This window comes from Podarcis raffonei, chromosome 4 (genome assembly GCF_027172205.1).
Source record: "Podarcis raffonei isolate rPodRaf1 chromosome 4, rPodRaf1.pri, whole genome shotgun sequence".
NCBI lineage: Eukaryota > Metazoa > Chordata > Lepidosauria > Squamata > Lacertidae > Podarcis > Podarcis raffonei.
This window is the reverse complement of record NC_070605.1, coordinates 11,008,599-11,031,908: the sequence shown is the minus strand read 5'-3', so window position 1 is coordinate 11,031,908 and position 23,310 is coordinate 11,008,599. Positions and strand designations below refer to the sequence as shown.

General features: G+C 46.8%; 1 protein-coding gene across 3 annotated transcripts in view; it reads right to left on the bottom strand.

Moving 5' to 3' along the window:
- The window catches only part of MYO7A (myosin VIIA), a 187,010-nt gene that overhangs the window by 64,799 nt on the left and 98,901 nt on the right, over window positions 1-23,310 (bottom strand). For 2 of the 3 annotated variants that reach the window (XM_053385423.1, XM_053385422.1), the window contains 8 exons: window positions 18,422-18,580; window positions 16,786-16,878; window positions 12,346-12,440; window positions 7,184-7,268; window positions 5,461-5,679; window positions 4,120-4,227; window positions 2,889-3,098; window positions 1,604-1,807 (listed from right to left, as the gene is read on the bottom strand). In XM_053385423.1, the coding sequence (XP_053241398.1) occupies window positions 1,604-1,807; window positions 2,889-3,098; window positions 4,120-4,227; window positions 5,461-5,679; window positions 7,184-7,268; window positions 12,346-12,440; window positions 16,786-16,878; window positions 18,422-18,580 (1,173 nt within the window). The remainder of the gene's footprint in view (window positions 1-1,603; window positions 1,808-2,888; window positions 3,099-4,119; window positions 4,228-5,460; window positions 5,680-7,183; window positions 7,269-12,345; window positions 12,441-16,785; window positions 16,879-18,421; window positions 18,581-23,310) is intronic. The other variant, XM_053385424.1, reaches the window with a different exon arrangement.

Below are 23,310 nucleotides of genomic sequence, written 5' to 3'. Positions count from 1 at the left end.
AATTAACAGCAACAACACCCTTTTCCAACACCCTCCCAGGCCAATATTCTGTTCAGTAGTCTCAGATTTCGTAGTTGGAGTCAGTCCAGGCCCTGTCCTCCCAAGCCAGGTGGAAAAAAAGGCCTGCAAGGCAGGGAGCAGGTCTTCCAGGACTCACAGCCAAGATGAAGAAAGCTTGCAGGAAAAACCAGGAGTGGACAAAATCAGATAAGATTCACAGGGCCAATTCACACAACCGCTACTGGTTTCAGAGGGCTAGTTAACACAAAGCCACTTCTGACGTAGAAAGGAGGTGGGGTTGCAGGCTTCACCCTCCCACCCTGCGCACGGGGGCTGGCTCTCAGCCTCCGCGCGATTGAGGGAATCCCGATCGCATCATCCCCTGGCCAGCCAATCAGCTGGCCTGGGGGCGTGGCCAGCTCCATTTAACGCAGGGGCGGCCTGGGATCTCCCTCTTTGCCGCTTCCAGCTGCTCCAGTTTCCCACCCTCCCGCCCTTTAAGGTTTTCATCCTTGACCTTGCTATGGACCTCGGTTGGTCGCCGTTGAGGGGCCTGGTAGGAATTTTCCCACTTGGCAAATTGGCACCAGCCACTTGGTTTTTCACCTACCTCGTAGCAAATTGTCACAACTTCCTTGGTATTGGCGGTTAGGCATTGGTATTGTTATGTAGATGGAAGGGGGGAGGAAGCGCCATCACCTGCCCCGCATATTGAAGGGGAGTCTGATAAAGGATTCCAGGGGGCGTGGCCCTGTCCGAAGCCTATGGAGGTGAGGGCCTAAGGCATGCCCCCTAGCGGTGACCCCGGGGGAGTTTCTAGTTGATGTGCATCAGCAGGACTCCCCCTACTGGTGGTTAACCCTCCCCAGACTTCAAGCGAACAGGCTGAAGCTGGATAGTCAGTTAGGACCAATGCTTATGTCAATACCGCTCATCACCTGTACCCTATAAAGCTGTGGACATATTTAGCCCATTAACCTTAAATATCTGTGTTATAGAAAGGTAGCCGTGTTGGTCTGCCATAGTCAAAACAAAAAAAAGAACTAACTTAGTTGGACTTTAAGGTGCTACTGGAAGGAAAAAATTTTGTTTTGTTTTGACTATGGCAGACCAACACGGCTACCTTTCTGTAACTGGAACTATGGAAGGCACCACATTGAGCCACATGAAATGGAAGTCCATCAACCTCACCAAGAAACTTGCACAGGTACAGACTGATATCTTCTTTCTTACTAAATGCAAGAACCTGGACATTATACCCAAGGGTCTTAGAATTAAGAACCCTCTACAATCCACGTATCCCACTGAATATGCAAGAAAATACCCCTCCCCACCTTCTCACTATATAGAGGGATCTGGCAACTTCTGTTCCAAGTGTATCTGAAGAAGTGTGCATGCACACGAAAGCTCATACCAAGACTAACTTACCATACCATAACTAACATACCAAGAACTAACTTAGTTGGTCTTTAAGGTGCTACTGGAAGGAAAAAAATTTTTTTTGTTTTATCTGTGTTATGTGTCTTTATTTCCACTGGGGGGAGGCAGGAACTTGCCACGCAACCATTACTGCTCTTCTCCAGAGCTGTTCACACAGACTCACCAGCTGGTCTCCCTCATCCTCGTGGTACAGGAGCGGCTGCTTGAGGGGCCGGCGTATGTAGGTTTGTGTGGTCGTGCCCTGGAAGTACGTAGCGGCAAACTTGGCGAATTTGTACTCCGAGAGGTCTTCCTCTTCCTCCTCTGGCAAGGGCAAGGCTGTTTCGAGGTCGTCTTCCTCCAGCTCCTTTTGTGCCCTCTCGAGATCCTGGGGAGGGAACCAGCAGAGATTTAACCTGGTTCAGTCTGGGTCAGGGGCGCCAGCTCTTGGGAGCTGAACCCTTTTGGGTCCCCCGAATAATTTGGGTGTGTGGGCTGGGCCCCTCCAAGGTCCAAAAAGTGTGGAGGCGAATCGTGGAGCCAAATGAAGTGAGGTTCCAGTGGCCAACTCCTTTTCCTCCTCCTTCTGCCGGTGGCGGCGCTAGGAGGAGGAAGAGGAGGAGCCGCTGGCCATTGAAGCCATGTGGCTACCAGCTCTTCCTGACGTCGGGACGTCCCACACACGATGTTACCTCTCTCCACTCCCCACAAATCACCTTCGCAACAACAAAAAAAGCTAAGCCTAACTGCAAATCAACTCTGGATGGCTTTTGGGCTGGGAGAAGATGTTGCAATTTTGGGGTAAGCTATTCCTTCCTAGGCTTACTGTATTTTTCCGTGTATAAGATGCCCCCATGTATAAGTCGCCAACTATATTGAGGGACTCAAATTTAAGAAAATGGGAGGAGATGGCACAGAGTTGTTGAGCGCTTTTTTTTGTGGAGGGTTGCCCAGAGTTGTTGAACTTTTTGGGGGGGGAATTACCCAGGGGGGGATTGCCGAAAATCGCTCACCCACACGGATCGCTAAATCCACCTCCTGACTGTCCCATCGCTGGCAGAAGCTGCCAATCACCCGCACAGCTGCCGGAGTGTCAGCCAATCAGCACCACCCATTGATGCAGCAACCAATAAAATGCACAATAGCCGCTGACAGCCTTGGCAGCAACCAATCAACCGCCAACCATATGCACTACCCATGTATAAGTCGACCCCCACTTTTTAGCAGGATTTTTAAAGGAAAAAGCATAGTCTTATACACAGAAAAGTACGGTAATTTGATACATTGCTTCTCTAAACCAGCGTCGCCCCAACTCGGTGCTGGATAAGGATGATGGCAATTGTAGTCCCAAACATCTGGAGGGCACCAAGTTGGGGAAGCTGCTTCCTCAACATGCTAGCAGAACCATGATATGGAGTGGGGTGTGTGTGTGTGTGTGTGTGTGTGTGTTCATGTCTCCTTCCAGTTACCTCAAACCCATTGGGCGCCTGCCCTTCTTGGCCAGGAAAAGACGACGTGGTTCCCAGGAAGCCAAACATTTTGTCCACCATGTCGGAGTCGTTGACGGGTTCGTTTCGGGCCTTTTCCATTTTCTGCAAGAGTTCCTTCTTGCGCCGCGCTTCTTCTTTTTCCTTTACTTCCCTTTCTGCGTCTTCCCGAGCCAGCTGGGCCAGGCGTATCTAAGAGAGAGCTGTGGCAATGAGTAACCAGGATCCGAGAGGCACACGGGTGCCAGGCAAAAGCTCTACCCCTTTTGCTCATTCGTCGCAACACAAAATCCCAGGGCCACCATTTCTTGCCAAGAGACAATGGTCTAGGCAAATCAATGGCACCGCCATTGGAAACAGCAGCAATTGCCAACAGTAGAAGAATGGCGACAGAAGTTAATGGAATACGCAGAAATAGCCAAACTAACAAGGGGAATTTGACAACAGGGAAAGAAAACATTTCAAAAAGAATGGGGAAAGTGTATGTTGTATATAGGAAAGATAAGATGAAACAGTAAAACCAGCAGAATTGGAAACAAACCTCATAACAGGAAAGATTAAGAAAAGTGATGGATAATGAAAATAATAAGAAGCAAAATGTTGAAGGAAACTAATATAATTAACAGCCGTGGTAAATGAATACAGGCAGACAACAAGAATTGTATAAACATGAGGAATTGTTTGTTTATGGATACACTATGGACAAATATGGAAAATGAATGACAATATATAAAATGGAAGAAAATAATGCGATAAAATTATAAAAAAACCAGACAAGGGAAGGAGGGAAGTCAGCTCTGAAGAGCAAGTATAAATGTAAAATGTAATACAATATGTGTATGTGGAGTATCTAATTGAAAAACTAATAAAGATTATTTGAAAAATAAATAAATTACCGCTTACATTAAAAGAAATTTAAAAATAGCTTAAAAAATGAGGAGGGGGCATATCTCCTACTATATCTGAATGGACTGAAAAGATTTGGACCATAGTAAATATGATTAAGCTAGCTTACTACAAAGATAATATAAATCAGCCTAACAGAACTATGGAAGTGATATGGTAGTGATAAAGCGGGATATCAAATCCAAACTCTTCTTCCGGTCCCAAGTTCTTAAGGGCTGTGTCAACTAATATGAGACTTAGGGACACCCAGGAATGGTGGATTCTGCGCCACAAAGGAAAGGGACACAGAGCATAAGCGTCAACCCACTTGGTGTTTCTTCTCCGCTTCCTCTTTCGCTTTCTTGGCACTCATCTCCTTCCTCAGGCGTTCCTCTTCTAGCAGGCGGAGTTTTTCTGCTTCCAGGCGGCGGCGGTACTGGGGGAAGGAAATTCAGAAGCACTGCTTGAATGGGTTGCTCCATTCATTACCCAGCCTGCAGTTTAGAAGGTGAATGGCAACCAGGGAGAAAGCCACTTCCAAACTAGGGAGGAGGTGGGGTTGCGGGCTTCAAGCCCCTCCCCACACTCGCAGGGGCTGGCTTCAGCCCCCGCGATACCAGGGAATCCTCGGACACGTCATACCACTAGCCAGCCAATCGGCTGGCTCGGGGGGGGGGGCGTGGCCTCGCCTTACTTAGGTCTGGTGCGGCCAAGGGTCTCCCTCTTTCCCGCGCCGCAGCTGACCTGGTTTTCCCTCCCCTCCCACCCGCTAGGCTAAGCTCTCTGACGTTGCTATGGATTTCGGTTGGTCGCCGTCAAGGGGCCTGGTAGGAATTTTCCCAAATGGCAGATTGGCATCAGCCATTTGGTTTTCGCCTACCTCGTAGCAAACAGTCACAACTCCACAATATTGGCGGTTAGGCATTGGTGGGGTACTGTAGTATTGTTATGCAGATGAAGGGGGGGAAGGTAGCGCCTTCCCCAGAAGGCCCTTGGCGCTGGGCCTCAGCGTCTGGGCAGAACGATGGGGGTGGAGATGCTCCTTCAGGTATACTGGACCGAGGCCGTTTAGGGCTTTAAAGGTCAGCACCAATACTTTGAATTGTGCTCGGAAACGTACTAAAACTAAAACAACATGCCGGCCCTCATCAAACCCTAGGATATCCCATACCTGATATCTATCAAAGACACTTTTCAGCTCCACAGCCCCTCCCAACAATATACTCTGCTGAACTATAAATGTATTTTTGTTTTATGAGACACACCTCTTTCATTAAATTACTACTTTTCTGTTCCACTGGAACAGTTGATTTGTTTTGTGACTGATATATGTTTTTGTGGCCCACCTTGGGACTTTATAGTGAAGGATGGATAAGGTATCTTCCTATATAAACAAACATGTAAGGTGGTCGTCACGCTGCAGTTCAGTGTAAGGACAGACCAGCAGGCAGGCAACTGAGTGAGTGAGTGAGCAAGCAGCGTGGGTAAGCAGGTGGCCCAGGCAAGATATTTAATGGAGGGGGAGCTGCTCTGGGGCTGGCCAGGTGTGGGGAAAGAGGGGAGGCAGGGCTGGCGAGTGGAGCAAGCAGGGGAGCAGACCCTAGTAAATTAAAAAAATAGAAATATGCCTCAGGATGACCTTTAGGGGCAACGCAAGAAGCACACTTACCTCTCCCTTCAACCGCTTATACAGGCGTCGAGCGATCATGCCCCTGGCGTATGCTTGGATGGTGAAGACAGCCCAGAGGCGATGGCGGAAGGCTCTGCGCACCAAGAACCCCCGGCACCTGGCTTGGAACTCGATGATGCGCTTGCGGGCCATGTGGTACCTCTTGTGCAGTTTGCGGGAGCGGTAGAGGGCTTGCAGCCTCAGGAAGCCGATCCTCATCTGTCGGGGTGGGGGAGAAAGCGAGGAAGCAACTCAGGGAGCAATTCCTACACATAAAGCGCACTGATCTAAATTAACCCGGGGATCGAACCTGCAACCTTCTGCATTCAAAGCAGATTCTCTTCCACTAAGCTATGGGCCCTTAAGGTAAAGGGACCCCTGACCATTAGGTCCAGTCGTGACCAACTCTGGGGTTGCGGCACTCATCTCGCTTTACTGGCCGAGGGAGCCAGCGTACAGCTTCCAGGTCACGTGGCCAGCAGGACTAAGCCGCTTCTGGCGAACCAGAGCAGCGCACGGAAATGCCGTTTACCTTCCCGCCGGAGCGGTACCTATTTATCTACTTGCACTTTGACGTGCTTTCGAACTGCTAGGTTGGCAGGAGCAGGGACCGAGCAACGGGAGCTCACCTCGTCGCGGGGATTTGAACCGCCAACCTTCTGATCGGCAAGTCCTAGGCTCTGTGGTTTAACCCACAGCGCCACCCACGTCCCTTACCCCATTCATTATTTCCATCCCTGCTGTAGTCTAGAGGAGCACCTCTGTTCTAAAGGTGCAACTCAGCCTTGGGGGGTGAAGACACATAGCGGGTTGTCTCAGTTTTGATCTTGACCATGCTGAGACTTTGGGGAGCCATGGCTAGTCAGCCATAGGCAATCCTGGGCTGCGTAGGCACAGGGGCAGAGGAATTGGGGTGCGGTGGGAGCTGGCCACCCTGGGTGTCACCACTGAGGGTGGCTGACAAAATGTCGGGCCTCACTCACCGCGGGGCCTGCAGAGTGCCTGAGCCACGCGTCTTTCCTGGGAGTTACATGACTAAGCCGCTTCTGGCGAACCAGAGCAGCGCACAGAAACGCCGTTTACCTTCCCACTGGAGCGGTACCTATTTATCTACTTGCACTTTGACATGCTTTCAAACTGCTAGGTTGGCAAGCAGGGACCGAGGAACGGGAGCTCACCCTGTCGCGGGGATTCGAACCGCCGACCTTCTGATCGGCAAGTCCTAGGCTCTGTGGTTTTGAGCTCTAATGCGAACAGTGGTAGCATGGGTGAAGCAAAGAACTCAGGGGCCTTGGCCGCAGGGGCAAAGGAAGGGGGGGCGGTGGGGGCGGGCCGCCCCAGGTGTCACCACTGAGGGGGGTGACAAAAGGCCAGGCAACACTCACCATGGGGCCTGCAGTGCGCCCGAGCCACGCATCTCTCCTGGGAGTGACACGGTGGCTTGGGCGTCCGCAGGCTCCATGCTGCCCCAAACAGTTCGTCCTCTGCCTCTTCCTCAGCTGTAGGGCAGCTGAGCCGGAGGAGGCAGGCAGACTCCTCAGAGGCCCCACGGAGCATCCTGCCCCGGCTGCCCCCCCCCCATGGGCGGCTGGCCCCACCCCCACAGGCAGTTGGCCCTGCCCCTGGGCACAGGGCATGCGCACCGCCCCAGTCGCCCAATCAGCTTGCTCCACCGCTGGATAGGCAATCGGTCCAGAACCCTGCATGCTTCAGGCATACTTACAGCGTCGTAGTTTCTTCGACAATTATGCCCCCTCCAGGTCCGCTGGATCATCAGAGCTGCATTCCTCACTTTCAGGAAATTGGACCTGGGGAAGAGACAATTACAATCCATTTTTCTCCTTGTGCACTGTTTGTTTTTAAGCCCTGACCCAGGAAGAAACGCAATTCTTTATGGATTCCCTCAGAGAGGTGGACAAATACAATCGCTCTATTGTCACGTGCAGCTCACAATCTCAATCAAAGCACCTTTCTGATTTCACATTAAAACTACAAACAGGAAACAAATTGTACCCTAATGTCTATAGAGCATTGCTCCATTGGGGTTTGGATGCTGAAAGGGGAAGCAATCTTTGACCAAATTCAAACCTTCGAGAGCAGGCGCTTTCAGGAAACTACAGTCCAAAGAACAAATAAGAAATTTATTCTTGAGCAAGAAGCCTGAACAATTGTTTTTGCTGACCCGTTCCTTGACATATTAACTCAAAGGCGTAGGAAAAGAGGCCTCACTTCATTAACCACCCCCAAAGCCATTTTTAGGGGAACAGGCCTCTTCCACTTGGACATTTGTTTATTCGATTTCTTACCTGCCTCCCACCATGAAGTCCATGCGCAAGTCGCAATGATATAAACACCTGCCTGCCTCCTGTCCCCCCAAAACAGTACTTTTGTCTTGTCAGGATTCAGCCTCAATCTGTTAGCGCAAAATTCAAAGGATGGCTCTTTGTTTCATCTTGTGCCTTGTTTCGGAATGACAGTAGGAATAAATAGGCAGTCCTTCTGATGGACGAGGGATGTAAAATTGATAGGTTTGGGGACGCACATTTTTCAACTTGTGCATAATTGATCTGGAGTCAGGGATGAGCAGTTAGGTGGCTAAGTTTGCTAACAACCCAAGCGGTTCAGGGTGGAAAGACGCCCTGTTTGCATGCCATCCCCTCCCTGGTTAAGGAGGCTGATTAAAGATGTTTTGCAAGCTCAGGGATTTTTAATTGTTTTATAATAGAGATGATTATCGTAAATTAAAGTGAATAAAGAAGAAAAAGGAAAGAATTGAAAAGAAGAAGAGAGGAAGAGAATACATTAGAAACATTTTTTTTAAAAAAACAGAGGAATCATAGAATCATAGAGTTGGAAGAGACCACAAGGGCCATCGAGTCCAACCCCCTGCCAAGCAGGAAACACCATCAGAGCACTCCTGACATATGGTTGTCAAGCCTCTGCTTAAAGACCTCCAAAGTAGGAGACTCCACCACACTCCTTGGCAGCAAATTCCACTGTCAAACAGCTCTTACTGTCAGGAAGTTCTTCCTAATGTTTAGGTGGAATCTTCTTTCTTGTAGTTTGGATCCATTGCTCCGTGTCCACTTCTCTGGAGCAGCAGAAAACAACCTTTCTCCCTCCTCTATGTGACATCCTTTTATATATTTGAACATGGCTATCATATCACCCCTTAACCTCCTCTTCTCCAGGCTAAACATGCCCAGCTCCCTTAGCCGTTCCTCATAAGGCATCGTTTCCAGGCCTTTGACCATTTTGGTTGCCCTCCTCTGGACACGCTCCAGTTTGTCAGTGTCCTTCTTGAACTGTGGTGCCCAGAACTGGACACAGTACTCCAGGTGAGGTCTGACCAGAGCAGAATACAGTGGCACTATTACTTCCCTTGATCTAGATGCTATACTCCTATTGATGCAGCCCAGAATTGCATTGGCTTTTTTAGCTGCCGTGTCACACTGTTGGCTCATGTCAAGTTTGTGGTCAACCAAGACTCCTAGATCCTTTTCACATGTAGTGCTCTCAAGCCAGGTGTCCCCCATCTTGTATTTGTGCCTCTCATTTTTTTTGCCCAAGTGCAATACTTTACATTTCTCCCTGTTAAAATTCATCTTGTTTGTTTTGGCCCAGTTCTCTAATCTGTCAAGGTCGTTTTGAAGTGTGATCCTGTCCTCTGGGGTGTTAGCCACCCCTCCCAGTTTGGTGTCATCTGCAAATTTGATCAGGATGCCCTTGAGTCCATCATCCAAGTCGTTGATAAAGATGTTGAATAAGACCGGGCCCAAGACAGAACCCTGTGGCACCCCACTAGTCACTCTTCTCCAGGATGAAGAGGAACCATTGATGAGCACCCTTTGGGTTCGGTCAGTCAGCCAGTTACAAATCCACTGAGTGGTAGCATAGTCAAGACCGCATTTTACCAGCTTCTTTACAAGAATATCATGGGGCACCTTGTCAAATGCCTTGCTGAAATCAAGGTAGGCTACATCCACTGCATTCCCTTCATCTACCAGGCTTGTAATTCTGTCAAAAAACGAGATCAGGTTAGTCTGACATGACTTATTTTTCAGAAATCCATGCTGACTATTGGTGATCACAGCATTCCTTTCTAGGTGCTCACAGACTGTTTGCTTAATGATCTGCTCCAGAATCTTCCCTGGTATTGATGTCAGACTGACTGGGAGGTAATTATTTGGGTCCTCTCTTTTCCCCTTTTTGAAAATAGGGACAACATTTGCCCTCCTCCAGTCTGCCGGGACTTCGCCTGTTCCCCAGGAATTCTCAAAGATGACTGCCAGTGGTTCTGAAATCACATCTGCCAGTTCTTTTAATACTCTTGGATGCAGTTCATCTGGCCCTGGAGACTTGAATACATCTAAACTAGCCAAGTATTCTTGTACTATCTCCTTAGTTATTCTGGGCTGTGTTTCCTCTGCTGAATCATTTGCTCCAAATTCTTCAGGTCGGGCATTGTTTTCTTTATCGGAGAAGACTGAGGCAAAGAAGGCATTGAGGAGTTCAGCCCTTTCTGTGTCCCCTGTTTGCATTTCACCATCTTCTCCTCTGAGTGACCCCACTGTTTCTTTGTTCTTCCTTTTGCTACGAACATACCCATAAAAGCCTTTTTTGTTGCTTTTAACCTCTCTAGCAAGCCTGAGTTCATTCTGTGCTTTAGCTTTTCTGACTTTGTGTCTACATGTGCTGGCTATTTGTTTGAATTCCTCTTTGGTGGTTTCCCCCCTTTTCCATTTTTTGTACACATCCTTTTTTAATCTTAACTCAGTTAAAAGTTCTATAGATAGCCACCCTGGCTTCTTTAGGCACCTTCCATGTTTCCGTCTCATTGGTATTGCCTGAAGTTGTGCTTTTACTATCTCCCTCTTAACAAACTCCCAGCCATCATGAACTCCCTTTCCTTTTAGTATTACTGTCCATGGGATCTCACCCAGCACTTCCCCTAAGTTTTATGAAGTCGGCTTTCTTAAAGTCGAGAAATTGAGTCCTAGTATGCTTGGCTGCTCCTTTCCGCTGTATAGTAAACTTCAGAAGAGCATGATCACTCGCGCCTAATGATCCTTCCACTTCTACCCCACTAACCAGGTCATCAACATTGGTTAGGACCAGATCTAAAATGGCTGTTCCTCTTGTTGCTTCTCCCACTTTCTGGACAATGTAGTTTTCTGCAAGGCCAGTAAGGAATCTGTTTGACCTTATGCTCTTGGCTGAGTTTGACATCCAACAAATATCCGGGTAATTGAAGTCCCCCATTACTACTATCTCCCTTCCTTTTGCATGCTTGGCCATCTGTTCCAGGAAGACATCATCTATGTCCTCCGTTTGGCTTGGGGATCTATAGTAAACTCCCACAATGAGGTCACTGTTATTCTTCTCTCCCTTAATTTTGACCCAAATGCTCTCACTTTGGCTTTGAGGTTCTAAATCTTGGATCTCTTCACAGGTATACACATCCCTGACATATAACGCCACTCCTCCTCCTTTCTTGTCTGGTCTGTTTCTCTGAAATAGATTGTATCCCTCCATTATTACAGTCCAATAACAAAATAACAAAATAACAAAAAATGTACCGTATTTTTCACTCTATAAGACGCACCAGACCACAAGACGCACCTAGTTTTTGGAGGAGGAAAACAAGAAAAAAAATATTCTGAATCTCAGAAGCCAGAACAGCAAGAGAGATCGCTGTGCAGTGAAAGCAGCAATCCCTCTTGCTGTTCTGGCTTCTGGGATAGCTGCGCAGCCTGCATTCGCTCCATAAGACGCACACATATTTCCCCTTACTTTTTAGGAGGGAAAAAGTGCATCTTATAGAGCAAAAAATACGGTACTTAATGCTACGAAACTATATAGTATATATGTGGATGGATATGTTAATCTATGCGTCACTATGGTTTCAACAAATACGTTCCAAGTATCATCAAATCTGTCCACGCAGAATCTTCGCCTGGAGACAAAGAAATCCGTTTCCCCCCTTGCCCACATTTCTATCTACAGGAACAGCAGTGGCTTCACCACGAAGAAATGTTAGTGAGAGAGCAATAGTGATAACCTCTGTTGGAAATGTAAAGAAAAGGAAGGTACTTTTTTCCATATGTGGTGGACTTCTCCCAAGGTGAAAGACTTCTGGGAGAAGATTTATAATGAACTGAAAAAAATGTTGAAATATAGATTTATTAAGAAACCAGAGGCCTTTCTTCTTGGAATAACAGGTTTAGAATTGCCCAAGGAAGATGTTCAATTATTTTTGTATGCCACAACGGCCGCCCGAATATTACGTGCCAAAAATTGGAAAACACAAGAACTACCAACAGTGGAAGATTGGCAGATGAAGATGATGGACTTTTTGGAGCTAGCTGACCTGACTGGAAGAATCCGTGACCAGAAAGAAGAGGAGTTTCAAGAGGACTGGAGGAAATTCAAGGACTATTTGAATAAATATTGTAATATAAAAAATTAGAAATTACTTGAAAGAAACAAATAGGCCTAGGATTAAATTAAGTTATAATTAAATAAATGGGATTTAGAATGTTAAGAAAAGTGAATAAGATGGACTATAATTGGAAATTGTTTTAGTTTAATAATGATATTGGAAAGCTGTTACCTTTAATTACAAGGAAACTCAGAAGGGAGGGATTTGAGGAAGTCAACCAAGATGTTTAAAAGGTTGGATTTGTGAAGAATTACGTTTGTTGTTATTGTTTATCTGTTTATTGTTCCCCCTTCTTTCTTCTTTCTTCCTTTTCTTTTTCTGTTTTTGCGTATCATTTTGCTTTGTGGTTTGTGTTTTCACTGTGGAAAATCTAATAAAAATTTATGATAAATAAAAAGAAGAAATGTTAGTGAGAGCTCTTGTCTCCAGCCTAAGCTTCATACCTGTCTTTAAATCCACGGACCACTTTCTGGATGAGGATGACCTTGTCCGTAATGGCCTTGTCTCTCTCTATCTCCAGCAGCATATCGTGGTGATCCTGAGGAGAAGAACACATCACCGGCCACTCGCTTCTGGAACTTCACAGGACAGCAGGGAACTCATTTCATTTATTCTTATATATTTATTAATTGCCAATCCTGCCCTTCCCTCACAGCAGCAAACACGTCAATACCAATACATTGCCGCTCTACTGGAAGGAAGACCACTCCCTGACGCAAGGTCCATTTCCACCTGGCCCAGACTCACCTTGAACAGGTGAAAGAGGCTCCTGGGGTGCCAGAGGGACATTGCTGGAACAACTCTTGGGTTGGGGCAAGTGTCTCAATTGTTTAAAAATGTTTTTTAAAAAGGTAAAGGTACCCCTGCCCGTACGGGCCAGTCTTGCCAGATTCTAGGGTTGTGCACTCATCTCACTCTATAGGCCGGGAGCCAGCGCTGTCCGCAGACACTTCCGGTCACGTGGCCAGCATGACGAAGCTACCCTGGCGAGGCAGAGCCGCACACGGAAACGCTGTTTACCTTCCCGCTAGTAAGCGGTCCCTATTTATCTACTTGCACCCGGGGGTGCTTTCGAACTGCTAGGTTGGCAGGCGCTGGGACCGAGCAGCGGGAGCGCACCCCACCACGGGGATTCGAACCGCCGACCATGCGATCGGCAAGTCCTAGGAGCTGAGGTTTTACCCACAGCACCACCCGTGTCCCTAAAAATGTTTTAAATGGTTCTAATTTTGGTTCCTCTGTTTTGTTTTTGTCAAGCTGGTTAAATGTTTAGTTGGGGTTGGTGGTTATTTTAATTTGGGTATAACTGTAAGCTGTTTTGTAATTGTTATTGTTGTTATTACTATTACTGTTATTGTTGTTGCTGTTGTTGTTATTGCTTAATAATACAGTGGTACCTCGGGTTAAGTACTTAATTTGTTCCGGAAGTCCGTACTTAACCAGAAACTGTTCTTAACCTGAAGCACCACTTTAGCTAATGGGGCCTCCTGCTGCCACCGCGCAGGATTTCTGTTCTCATCCTGAAGCAAAGTTCTTAACCTGAAGCACTGTTTCTGGGTTAGCGGAGTCTGTAACCTGAAGCGTATGTAACCTGAAGCGTATGTAACCCGAGGTACCACTGTAATAATAATAATTTATACCCTGCCCATCTGGCTGGGCTGCCCCAGCCACTCTGGGCGGCTTCCAACCAAATATTAAAATACAGCAATACATCAAACATTAAAAGCTTCCCTAAAGTGTGCATGCACACAAAAGCTCATACCAATAACAAACTTAGTTGGTCTCTAAGGCGCTACTGGAAGGAATTTTTTAATTTTGTTTCAACTATGGCAGACCAACACGGCTACCTACCTATAACTATTGTTATTGCTGTTATAGATTTTTTGGTTACAGTAAGGTAGCCGTGTTGGTCTGCCATAGTCAAAACAAAAAAAATTTTTTCCTTCCAGTAGCGCCTTAAAGACCAACTAAGTTAGTTCTTGGTATGAGCTTTCGTGTGCATGCACACTTCTTCAGATACACTGTGTATCAGATACACTTAGTTGGTCTTTAAGGTGCTACTGGAAGGAAAAAAATTTTTTTGTATAGATTTTTTGGTTTGTTTGTTGTTTGCACAGTGGTACCTCTGGTTGTGAACGGGATCCGTTCCGGAGGTTCGGCTGCATCCTGAGGAATTCGCAACTGGAGGACCATTTCTGCGCATGCATGCGGCGCTGTTTAGCGCTTCTGCGCATGAGCGCATGGCGAAACCCAGAAAAATACTTCTGGGTTTGCCAAGTTTGCATCCCAGAGTTTACGTATCCAGAGGAGGTACGACAGTATAGGATAGTTTGTTTTTTAATGCGTGATGTTATGTTTTTATATACAGTGGTACCTCGGTTTTCGAACGTCTCCACTGATGAACATTTCAGTTTTCGAATGCCGTAAACCTGGAAGTAAACGCTTCAGTTTTCGAACACGCCTCGGAAATCGAACATGCCGTGCAGCTTCTGCTGAGTGCAAGATCCTGAGGCCTAGCTGTCGGCTAGTTTTCGAATGTTTCAGAACTTGAACGGTCTTCTGGAACGGACTACGTTCAAAATCTGAGGTACCACTGTATGTTGCAAGCCACCCAGAGTAGCTGGGGAAACCCAGCCAGATGGGCAGGATATAAATTAAAATATTGTTTTTGTTTTTGTTAATAATAATAATAATAATAATAATAATAATAATAATACAAAGCAGTTTAAAATTCCACAAACAACCTTCAAAAAACAGTTAAAAGCTCCTAAAAGCAACCACCCAATTTCAGGGTTGCCGGTGACAGGACTTTCAGCCCTCAGCTGCCTGAGTAAGCAGGAATGTTCCTTATTTATCCCAAACGCTAATAGCGAGGGAGACTGAGTGAGGGCATTCCATAGGAGGTTGTGTGTTGTATAACGCATGTGCTGTTGAAGCATCCCTTTTGCATTTCAGAATTGAAAGGAAAGAATGAGGGATGCCACAGGAAATGAAACAGATCCATTTCTCACTAGTGGGTTTAAGCGAAGCAGGTTCTACTCAACCCACAAGTTTGGCAGCCACCCCCTCTGCTACTGGGATGCGGGTGGCGCTGTGGGTTAAACCACAGAGCCTAGGGCTTGCCGATCAGAAGGTCGGAGGTTCGAATCCCCGCGACGGGGTGAGCTCCCGTTGCTCGGTCCCTGCTCCTGCCAACCTAGCAGTTCGAAAGCATGTCAAAATGCAAGTAGATAAATAGGTACCACTCCAGCGGGAAGGTGAACGGCGTTTCCATGCGCTGCTCTGGTTCGCCAGAAGTGGCTTAGTCATGCTGGCCACATGACCCGGAAGCTGTATGCTGGCTCCCTCGGCCAATAAAGCGAGATAAGTGCCACAACCCCAGAGTCGGCCACAACTGGACCTAATGGTCAGGGGTCCCTTTACCTTTACTTACCACTGCTCAGTTCCTCTGCCCCTCCAGGGCCACTAAACTTACCTGGGCAGGAGAAATGGGAGGTGGTAGCGTAGGGGGCAGAGGGAAGGTAGTGAAACTAAAAGTTCCCACACTCCCCGCAGGAGTTCCTGCCAGAAGCAAACCCCCGCCTCCTGTTTCTCTTGCCCTTTGGTTGGAGAACTGAACTGCAAAATTCAGAGAACTCTGGATTTCAAAGGATAGCTGTGCAATGGTTTGCATGACTGCTTCGGGAAGCCTGAATTTGGTGGGTTTGCATTAAAATTCTAATGGGACAAAATGCATTGCCCCTAACTTCAAGTGTTTTTGCAAGGTTTACTGTGCTTGCAATGGTACAAATGATTTGGGGGGCAAGCATTTCACATCACTCCATTTCTCACGCACCATTTGAAGAACATTTAGGAACTTCTGGGAATTTTGGAATTGACCATTGCGCAGTCCCCTAATTTTAAGGGAAGGAGAAAGCAGGAAACATGTAGAAGCAAACGTTTGGGGTTTTTTGAAAGTGCCGTATTTTTCGCTCTATAAGACGCACCAGACCATAAGACGCACCTAGTTTTTGGAGGAGGAAAACAAGAAAAAAAATATTCTGAATCTCAGAAGCCAGAACAGCAAGAGGGATAGCTGCACAGCGAAAGCAGCAATCCCTCTTGCTGTTCTGGCTTCTGGGATAGCTGCGCAGCCTGCATTCGCTCCATAAGACGCACACACATTTCCCCTTACTTTTTAGGAGGGAAAAAGGGAGTCTTATAGAGCAAAAAATACTGCAAACTGAACCCCAGCTCTCAATTTTAGGAATCGCTGCTTTAAGGATTTTCTTCCCTTGACCTTCGCTGTTTGATTTCTTCCTTGGGCCACTGATGTCAAGTCTGGGATATAGTCTTGCCTGCTTCCAGGTTGACCCAACCCAAAGAAGACTTTTTGACAAGCTCGTTTCTCCATTTCCTCCTCATGCAGCTGCACAGCCCTGATAAGGCTCTCTGGAGGAACGGACTGGAACACTTAACACTTAACTAACTAAGCATCAGGCGAGGAACATCCTTTAAAAAAGATGCGTACAGATAACAGTGGAGAGGTGATTAAAACAGTGGCAACACTCCTGTACAGAAGAGGTTTATTTCTCGCCTATTATTTCATGTTTCTTCGTGTGGAAAGCACCAGTTCCCTACAGAACCATAAAAAGTAGAGTAAGCGTTTGTTCGGTTGGAAAACTGAAAACGGCAAAGCTTTCCTCGTTTGTTTCTTTTTGGTGTTACGATGTCATTTCTGGTCACTGAGGAAACTTTGTGGGGAAGAATCTTGGTGCTTTGATAGCATCTCAAAACAATAGCTAAATGGTGGCTGTTGCCCTGTTTGAGATATCAGCTAGCTGCCAAACACACAAGTTCTGCTTCCGGGCATATGCCCCCCAAAAACCTGCTTGCTATCTTACCTTCAGGAAAATCTTCGTCTTGCCAATCTGCCAGTCATCGTCTCTGCCCAACACGGCTTCAGCGATGCGCTGGCAAGTCCCACACAAGTCCCCCTGGAAGAAATGGTGGGGTTTTCATTGCTTTTACTTAATTCCATTCATCAATCACTCCTCATAAAATGTCCCAAAGTGATTTCGCAGGGTAGAAGATAGGAAAGCTTCCATCGCCCAAACAATATAATTATCAACGTGGCATGCGTCACGTTTAGGGGGGAAATGTTGTAGCATTACTGCGGATACCGCTAGACTCTTTGTCGGGACTGGCCTAAGATGTTTTGGCACCTGAGGCAAACCACAAAATGACCCCCACTCCTGGTCAGGGAAGAAGGGGCAAGTGAAGATCTACAACAGGAACTAAACAGCTCAGGACTGCAATACTTCAAGGGCTGCCTCTTCCCATATGAACCTGCCTGGACCCTGAGATCATCTTCTGAGGCCCTTCTTTGTGTGCTCCTCCTCAAGAGGTCCGGAGGGTGGGAACATGAGAACAGGGCCTTCTCTGCAGTGGCTCCCCGTCTGTGGATTCTCTCCCCAGGGAAGCTGACCTGGCGCCTTCATTATACACCTTTAGGCGCCAGGCAAAAACGTTCCTTTTTAACCAGGCCTTTGCCTGACTTGTTCTACACATCCTATACCCTTTTAAAAATGTGTTTTTTTTGTGGGGAGGCTATTGGGTTATTGTTTTAATTTTTATTATTTATTTTGTGGTTTTATATCTTGGTTTTATTCTGTGAACTGTCCTGAGACCCCTGAGTATAGGGCGGTATATAAATTCAGTAAGTTATAATAATAATACAGTGGTACCTTGGTTCTCAAATGCCTTGGTACTCAAACAACTTGGAACCCAAACACTGCAAACCAAGAAGGAAGTGTTCTGGTTTGCAAAATTTTTTTGGAAGCCAAACATGCTCCGTTTTGAGTGTTACGCTTCCGATTTGAGTGCCACGCTTCCATTTTGAGTGTTATGGTTCTGATTTGAGTGCCATACTTCTGTTTGGAGTGTTACACTGATATCTGTTTTTGCTATTTACCTTGCGTTTTTGTTTTTACAGCTCTTTTTCCTTTGTTTTTGTGACTGTGTGGAACCCAGTTCAGCTACTGATTGATTGTGTGACAGCAGTACATTGTTTATTGCTTTCATTTTATGACTCAATGGTCTCATTAGATAGCAAAATTCATGTTAAATTGCTGCTTTAGGGGTTGTTTTTAAAAGTCTGGAACGGATTAATCCGTTTTGCGTTGCTTTCTATGGGAAAGCGTGCCTTGATTTTGGAACGCTTTGGTTTTGGAACGGACTTCCGGAACGGATTAAGTTTCAGAACCAAGGTACCACTGTAATAATAATAATAATAATAATAATAATAATAATAATAATAATAATAATAATAGCAGATCCGGCATCCAGGGAGCATGCTGCAGCTGTTGCCACCGCCGTAGCAGCAGGTAATACATTCCAGTTCTACTGCTCCTGTTGATCTTGCCGCCTGAGGCAGCTGCCTCACCTTGCCTCAAGTGTGGGCCGGCCCTGCTCTTAGCATCCTTATTAATGCCTCAGGATCTCTCTCTTTAGAGCTACGAGGAGGGTTTTCAACTGTACCTGCTTGTATGCTGGCTTCACCCCAGGCATAAGTACCCGGTACCGGTCCACAAACTCCACGAAAGTGTAGCGGATGGGGTAGCCAGCCCGGCGGATCCGGATGGTTTCCATCATGCCGGAATACCTCAGCTGGCGGACACAGAGCTCCCGGTCAAACAACTGCAGTGATGGAGGGAAATGACCTCAGTGTCAATGCTTTTACCCGTTAGCTCCTGAGCTTATAAGCTTAAACATTCCTCCTTTTTAAGTATTTCGCGAGCTGCTGATTATTACTGGAGGAGGACGCCTGACAACCAAAAATGCTTTGTAACAGAATAAATGGGCAAAAAATATATAGTGGTACATGCAGAGGTCACAAAGGAGGACATTTCTGAAGGCAAGGGGTTGGGCTGGATGTCCTCTGAGAGCCCCTTCCAGTTCTGTGGGATTTTTTTTTTTTTAGCTGTAAGGTTAGAGTCTGTAGGAGAGGAAAATGGCAAGAATACAAAGGTCAAACAAGCTAATGCATTTGAGTGAAGAGCATGGCACATTTGTTTATTTGTCGGTACTTAACAACCCAATATCGACAGCCTCAGATATGCAGATGACACAACCTTGATGGCAGAAAGTGAGGAGGAATTAAAGAACCTTTTAATGAGGGTGAAAGAGGAGAGCGCAAAATATGGTCTGAAGCTCAACATCAAAAAAACGAAGATCATGGCTACTGGTCCCATCACCTCCAGGCAAATAGAAGGGGAAGAAATGGAGGCAGTGAGATTTTACTTTCTTGGGCTCCATGATCACTGCAGATGGTGACAGCAGTCATGAAATTAAAAGACGCCTGCTTCTTGGGAGAAAAGCAATGACAAACCTAGACAGCATCTTAAAAAGCAGAGACATCACCTTGCCGACAAAGGTCTGTCTAGGGAAAGCTATGGTTTTCCCAGTAGTGATGTATGGAAGTGAGAGCTGGACCATAAAGAAGGCTGATCACCGAAGAATGGATGCTTTTGATTTATGGTGCTGGAAGAGACTCTTGAGAGTCCCATGGACTGCAAGAAGAACAAACCTATCCATTCTGAAGGAAATCGGCCCTGAGTGCTCACTGGAAGGACAGATCCTGAAGCTGAGGCTCCAAGACTTTGGCCACCTCATGAGAATAGAAGACTCCCTGGAAAAGATCCTGATGTTGGGAAAGATGGAGGGCACAAGGAGAAGGGGACAACAGAGAATGAGATGGCTGGACAGTGTTCTTGAAGCTACCAGCATGAGTTTGACCAAACTGCGGGAGGTAGTGGAGGACAGAGGTGCCTGGCGTGCTCTGGTCCATGGGGTCACAAAGAGTCGGACATGACTAAACGACTAAACAACAACAACAACCCAACTCTTCACCATGTGGAGGGTTGTGTACATCTCAATGAAATTAAACCATGGTGTCCCTCAGGTCTTTTGTGGGGCAAATTTGTGTGCGTGACAAAGACAATTGCCCCAGAAGCAAATTCTGATCAAGAGAACCCTGGGTTCATGATTTAAGTAGGCCCAGATGTCTGATTTAAGGACAGAAGTGGATCTATCTGCCCAGACCTTTCTGGATCGTGAAAAACAGGAGGTTTGGCAAAGATTTAGTCAAGCTGAGGTCATATACCTGTGCAAAGAAGAGACAAGGGGTGATGCTCCCCACAGCCAGTAGCTGTAAAAATATAAGAAAGACTGACAAGAATTTAATCAAGCTGAGAAGATGCGCCAGAACTGAGGCGACTTATCAGTGGCCCAGAGAGATCTTCACGAGGCTCCATCTAACAGCGTTTACTTTTAAACTTTATAGATCCATAAGCAGCCTTTTAAAGCTCAGGCACGAATTTCCCCAAGTAGGCAAACTAAACATGATGATAAAAATCCACGTAACCCTGTTCAACACGGACATTACAAAAACAGGCAACAGGAACGACGATAAGCAAAAACGGGAATAAGGTTGTTTGAATTTAGGCGGCTGATTTAGCACCAAACCTAAACAGACCCATGGCAGCAAGATAACAAGGCCCTAAGCCAGGCACGCCAAGTCTATGGGGTGAAAGGCACCTCGGCCCCCTCAGTATTTGTTTTAAGAAGGCCAGGCCCCCTCAATTTTGAGGCAGCCTTACTTTGTGTTTTAACCACTGGGCACGCAATTGGCTGCTGCTAAAGGCACTGCCCCAATTTGGCTGCTGGGAGAGAAACAATTTGTACTGGGAAGATTCACTCATAAACACCTGGACAGAAACAAAATCTGTTTCCTTTACAAAGCATGATTCTCCCGCATTTTGCAAAATTAAATAAAAGTCCTAACAGGGAACGTAATGCAAAAACAGGCAAAGCTCTTTCCACTGGTTTTTTCCACCAGTTTCCTGAAATCCTGTTTCCTGTCACTATCAGCTCTCAGTCCTCTCTGACCTCAGGCACAAAAATCCTCTCCTGAGGGGAAAAAGATGTTTTTATTTCACAGGCTACTTTTACTTCCAGATTCCTATTGTGGTGCCATTTGTTCTCTTTGGCTGCCCCGCGTATTTTAAGGGTTTTGATCACGACTTTCAGTGGTGGGGGAATGAACAGCACCTCGTGGTAAACAAGGCAAACACATACATCAGTATATAAGCCACATGTCTGAAATAGCGCAGGAGAGCAGTCCTGAAGCCATTTTGACTCTCCCAAATTGACCTCAAATACTCCTCTGCAAGGAGGAAGGAAATGGGCAGTCTTTGGACTGTAGGGGCTTACACCTCCCTTTTCAAACACAGTCTGGCGAGTATCTGTTAAGCTGAGCAAACTATCAATATGCCTAAGAAATTCAGGAACTAAAGAATTTACCATCTCAAAGGAATGGCCAAGCTACCCAGAAAATGCAATTGAGTAAGGCATTATCAGGTATCCTGGCAGACAGGAGAGAAGCAAGCCTCTCAAATTTCTGCTGGAGACTGTCTCCTCTGATGTTTGTAGGATGTTTTGGGGGAGTGGTGGTCTTGGGCTAGAGGGGGGGAATTTCACATGTCTTTATAGGGGCTTGCACACCATTTTTCAGGGTTCTCCTCCCTCCTGCGTGTGGCGAGTGGGGACCCTGTTGCAACAGTTCATTTCCTTTAATAAAGATCAGGCTTACTAGTTGCTTTGCTTTCAATATAGCCTGGTTGGCCTCTGCTTTCTCTCTGACAGCTCTTCCAAGGGACTCTGTACGGGCTCTAGATACCCCATAAGGGAAATAGAGGTATTTTTCTTACACCATTTACATAGCCAGAATGCAGTGTGAAGATATCAAAGGATATTCCCCCACAGGGGAGGGGGAAGTGTTAAGAAAGATTGGAGAGCTAAGCACAACCAAGTCATCGAGCGAGCAGGACTTCTGTTCACTCAGTGGGTCCACCAACTCTCTCGAGCTGGTACGCGGCTGGCGCTGTTTGGTTAAACCACAGAGCTTAGGACTTGCCGATCAGAAGGTCGGCGGTTCAAATACCCGCGTCGGAGTGAGCTCCCGTTGCTTGGTCCCTGCTCCTGCCAACCTAGCAGTTCAAAAGCACGTCAAAGTGCAAGTAGTTAATAGGTACAGCTCCAGCGGGAAGGTAAACGGCGTTTCTGTGCGCTGCTCTGGTTTGCCAGAAGCGGCTTAGTCATGCTGGCCACATGACCCGGAAGCTGTACGCTGGCTCCCTCGGCCAATAAAGCGAGATGAGCGCCGCAACCCCAGAGTCGTCTGTGACTGGACCTGATGGTCAGGGGTCCCTTTACCTTTTTACCTTTAACTCTCTGGAGCAGATGGAGGGGTGTGTGGGTGGGATGCAGGAAAAGGAAAGGTAGGGGAACTTTCACTGTACAAGTGGAAATCTATCCGTTCATGGAGATAGGCTGAGCCTAGAATCTCGAAAGGAGGACATGGCAAAAACACAGGCTACCCCAAACCCTGCAGAGAGATATGAGGCTAAGCTGCCTTTTTTTCCTGGGTGTGCTGCTAATGAAAGTCCACCAAGTAAAGAAGAGGCCAGGGCACAAGAACATAAGACAATCCTGCTGGATGAGGCCAATGGCCCATCTTGTCCAACAGCCTGTTGTCATAGTGGCTGGGGGGAACCCGCAAGCAGGATTTGAACGCAAGAGCTGCTCTCCCCTCCTGTGGCTTCCAGAAACTGGCATTAAGAAGCCAGTTAAAAATGGAAAGCGTGATGCTGGTGGTCAACAAAAGAGGTTTAAAGACTCTCTCGAGGCAAATCTATATTAAAAAAATGTAAACACTGACAACTGAGAAACACTGGCCTGCGAGTGCTCCAATTTTAGAACAGCCTTTACCAAAGGTGTCATGGGCTCTGAAGACGCTCGAACTCAGGACGAAAGGGAGAAACGTGCTAAGAGGAAGGCAGGCTTGGCAAACCCTCACCCTGATCAGTTCCTGCCTGGAAACCTATCTCCCCACTGTGGAAGGAAGTGTGGATCCAGAATTGGCCTCCACAGTCACTTACGGACTCAGTGTCAAAACCAGGCTTCCTCAACCTCGGCCCTCCAGATGTTTTTGGCCTACAACTCCCATGATCCCTAGCTAGCAGGACCAGTGGTCAGGCATGATGTGAAATGTAGTCTCAAAACGTCTGGAGGGCATAGCTGTCAACTTTCAGATTTGAAAATAAGGGATCAGCAGCCTCGAAAATAAGGGATCAGCAGCCTCACCTGTCCTGGAGACAGTCTACAGGATATCTAACAATCCAGGATAGCAGCGGGAAGCAGCGGGAAACGGCGCTGTAATAAGGGAATTTCCCGCAAAAAAGGGAAGGTTGACAGCTATGCTGGAGGGCTGAGGCTGAGGAATCCTGGTTAAAATAGTGTTTATGGAAGACAGTCTTACTCTGCTATGAGTGATCACCAAAGAAGATTCAAAAATGTTGTTGCCTCCA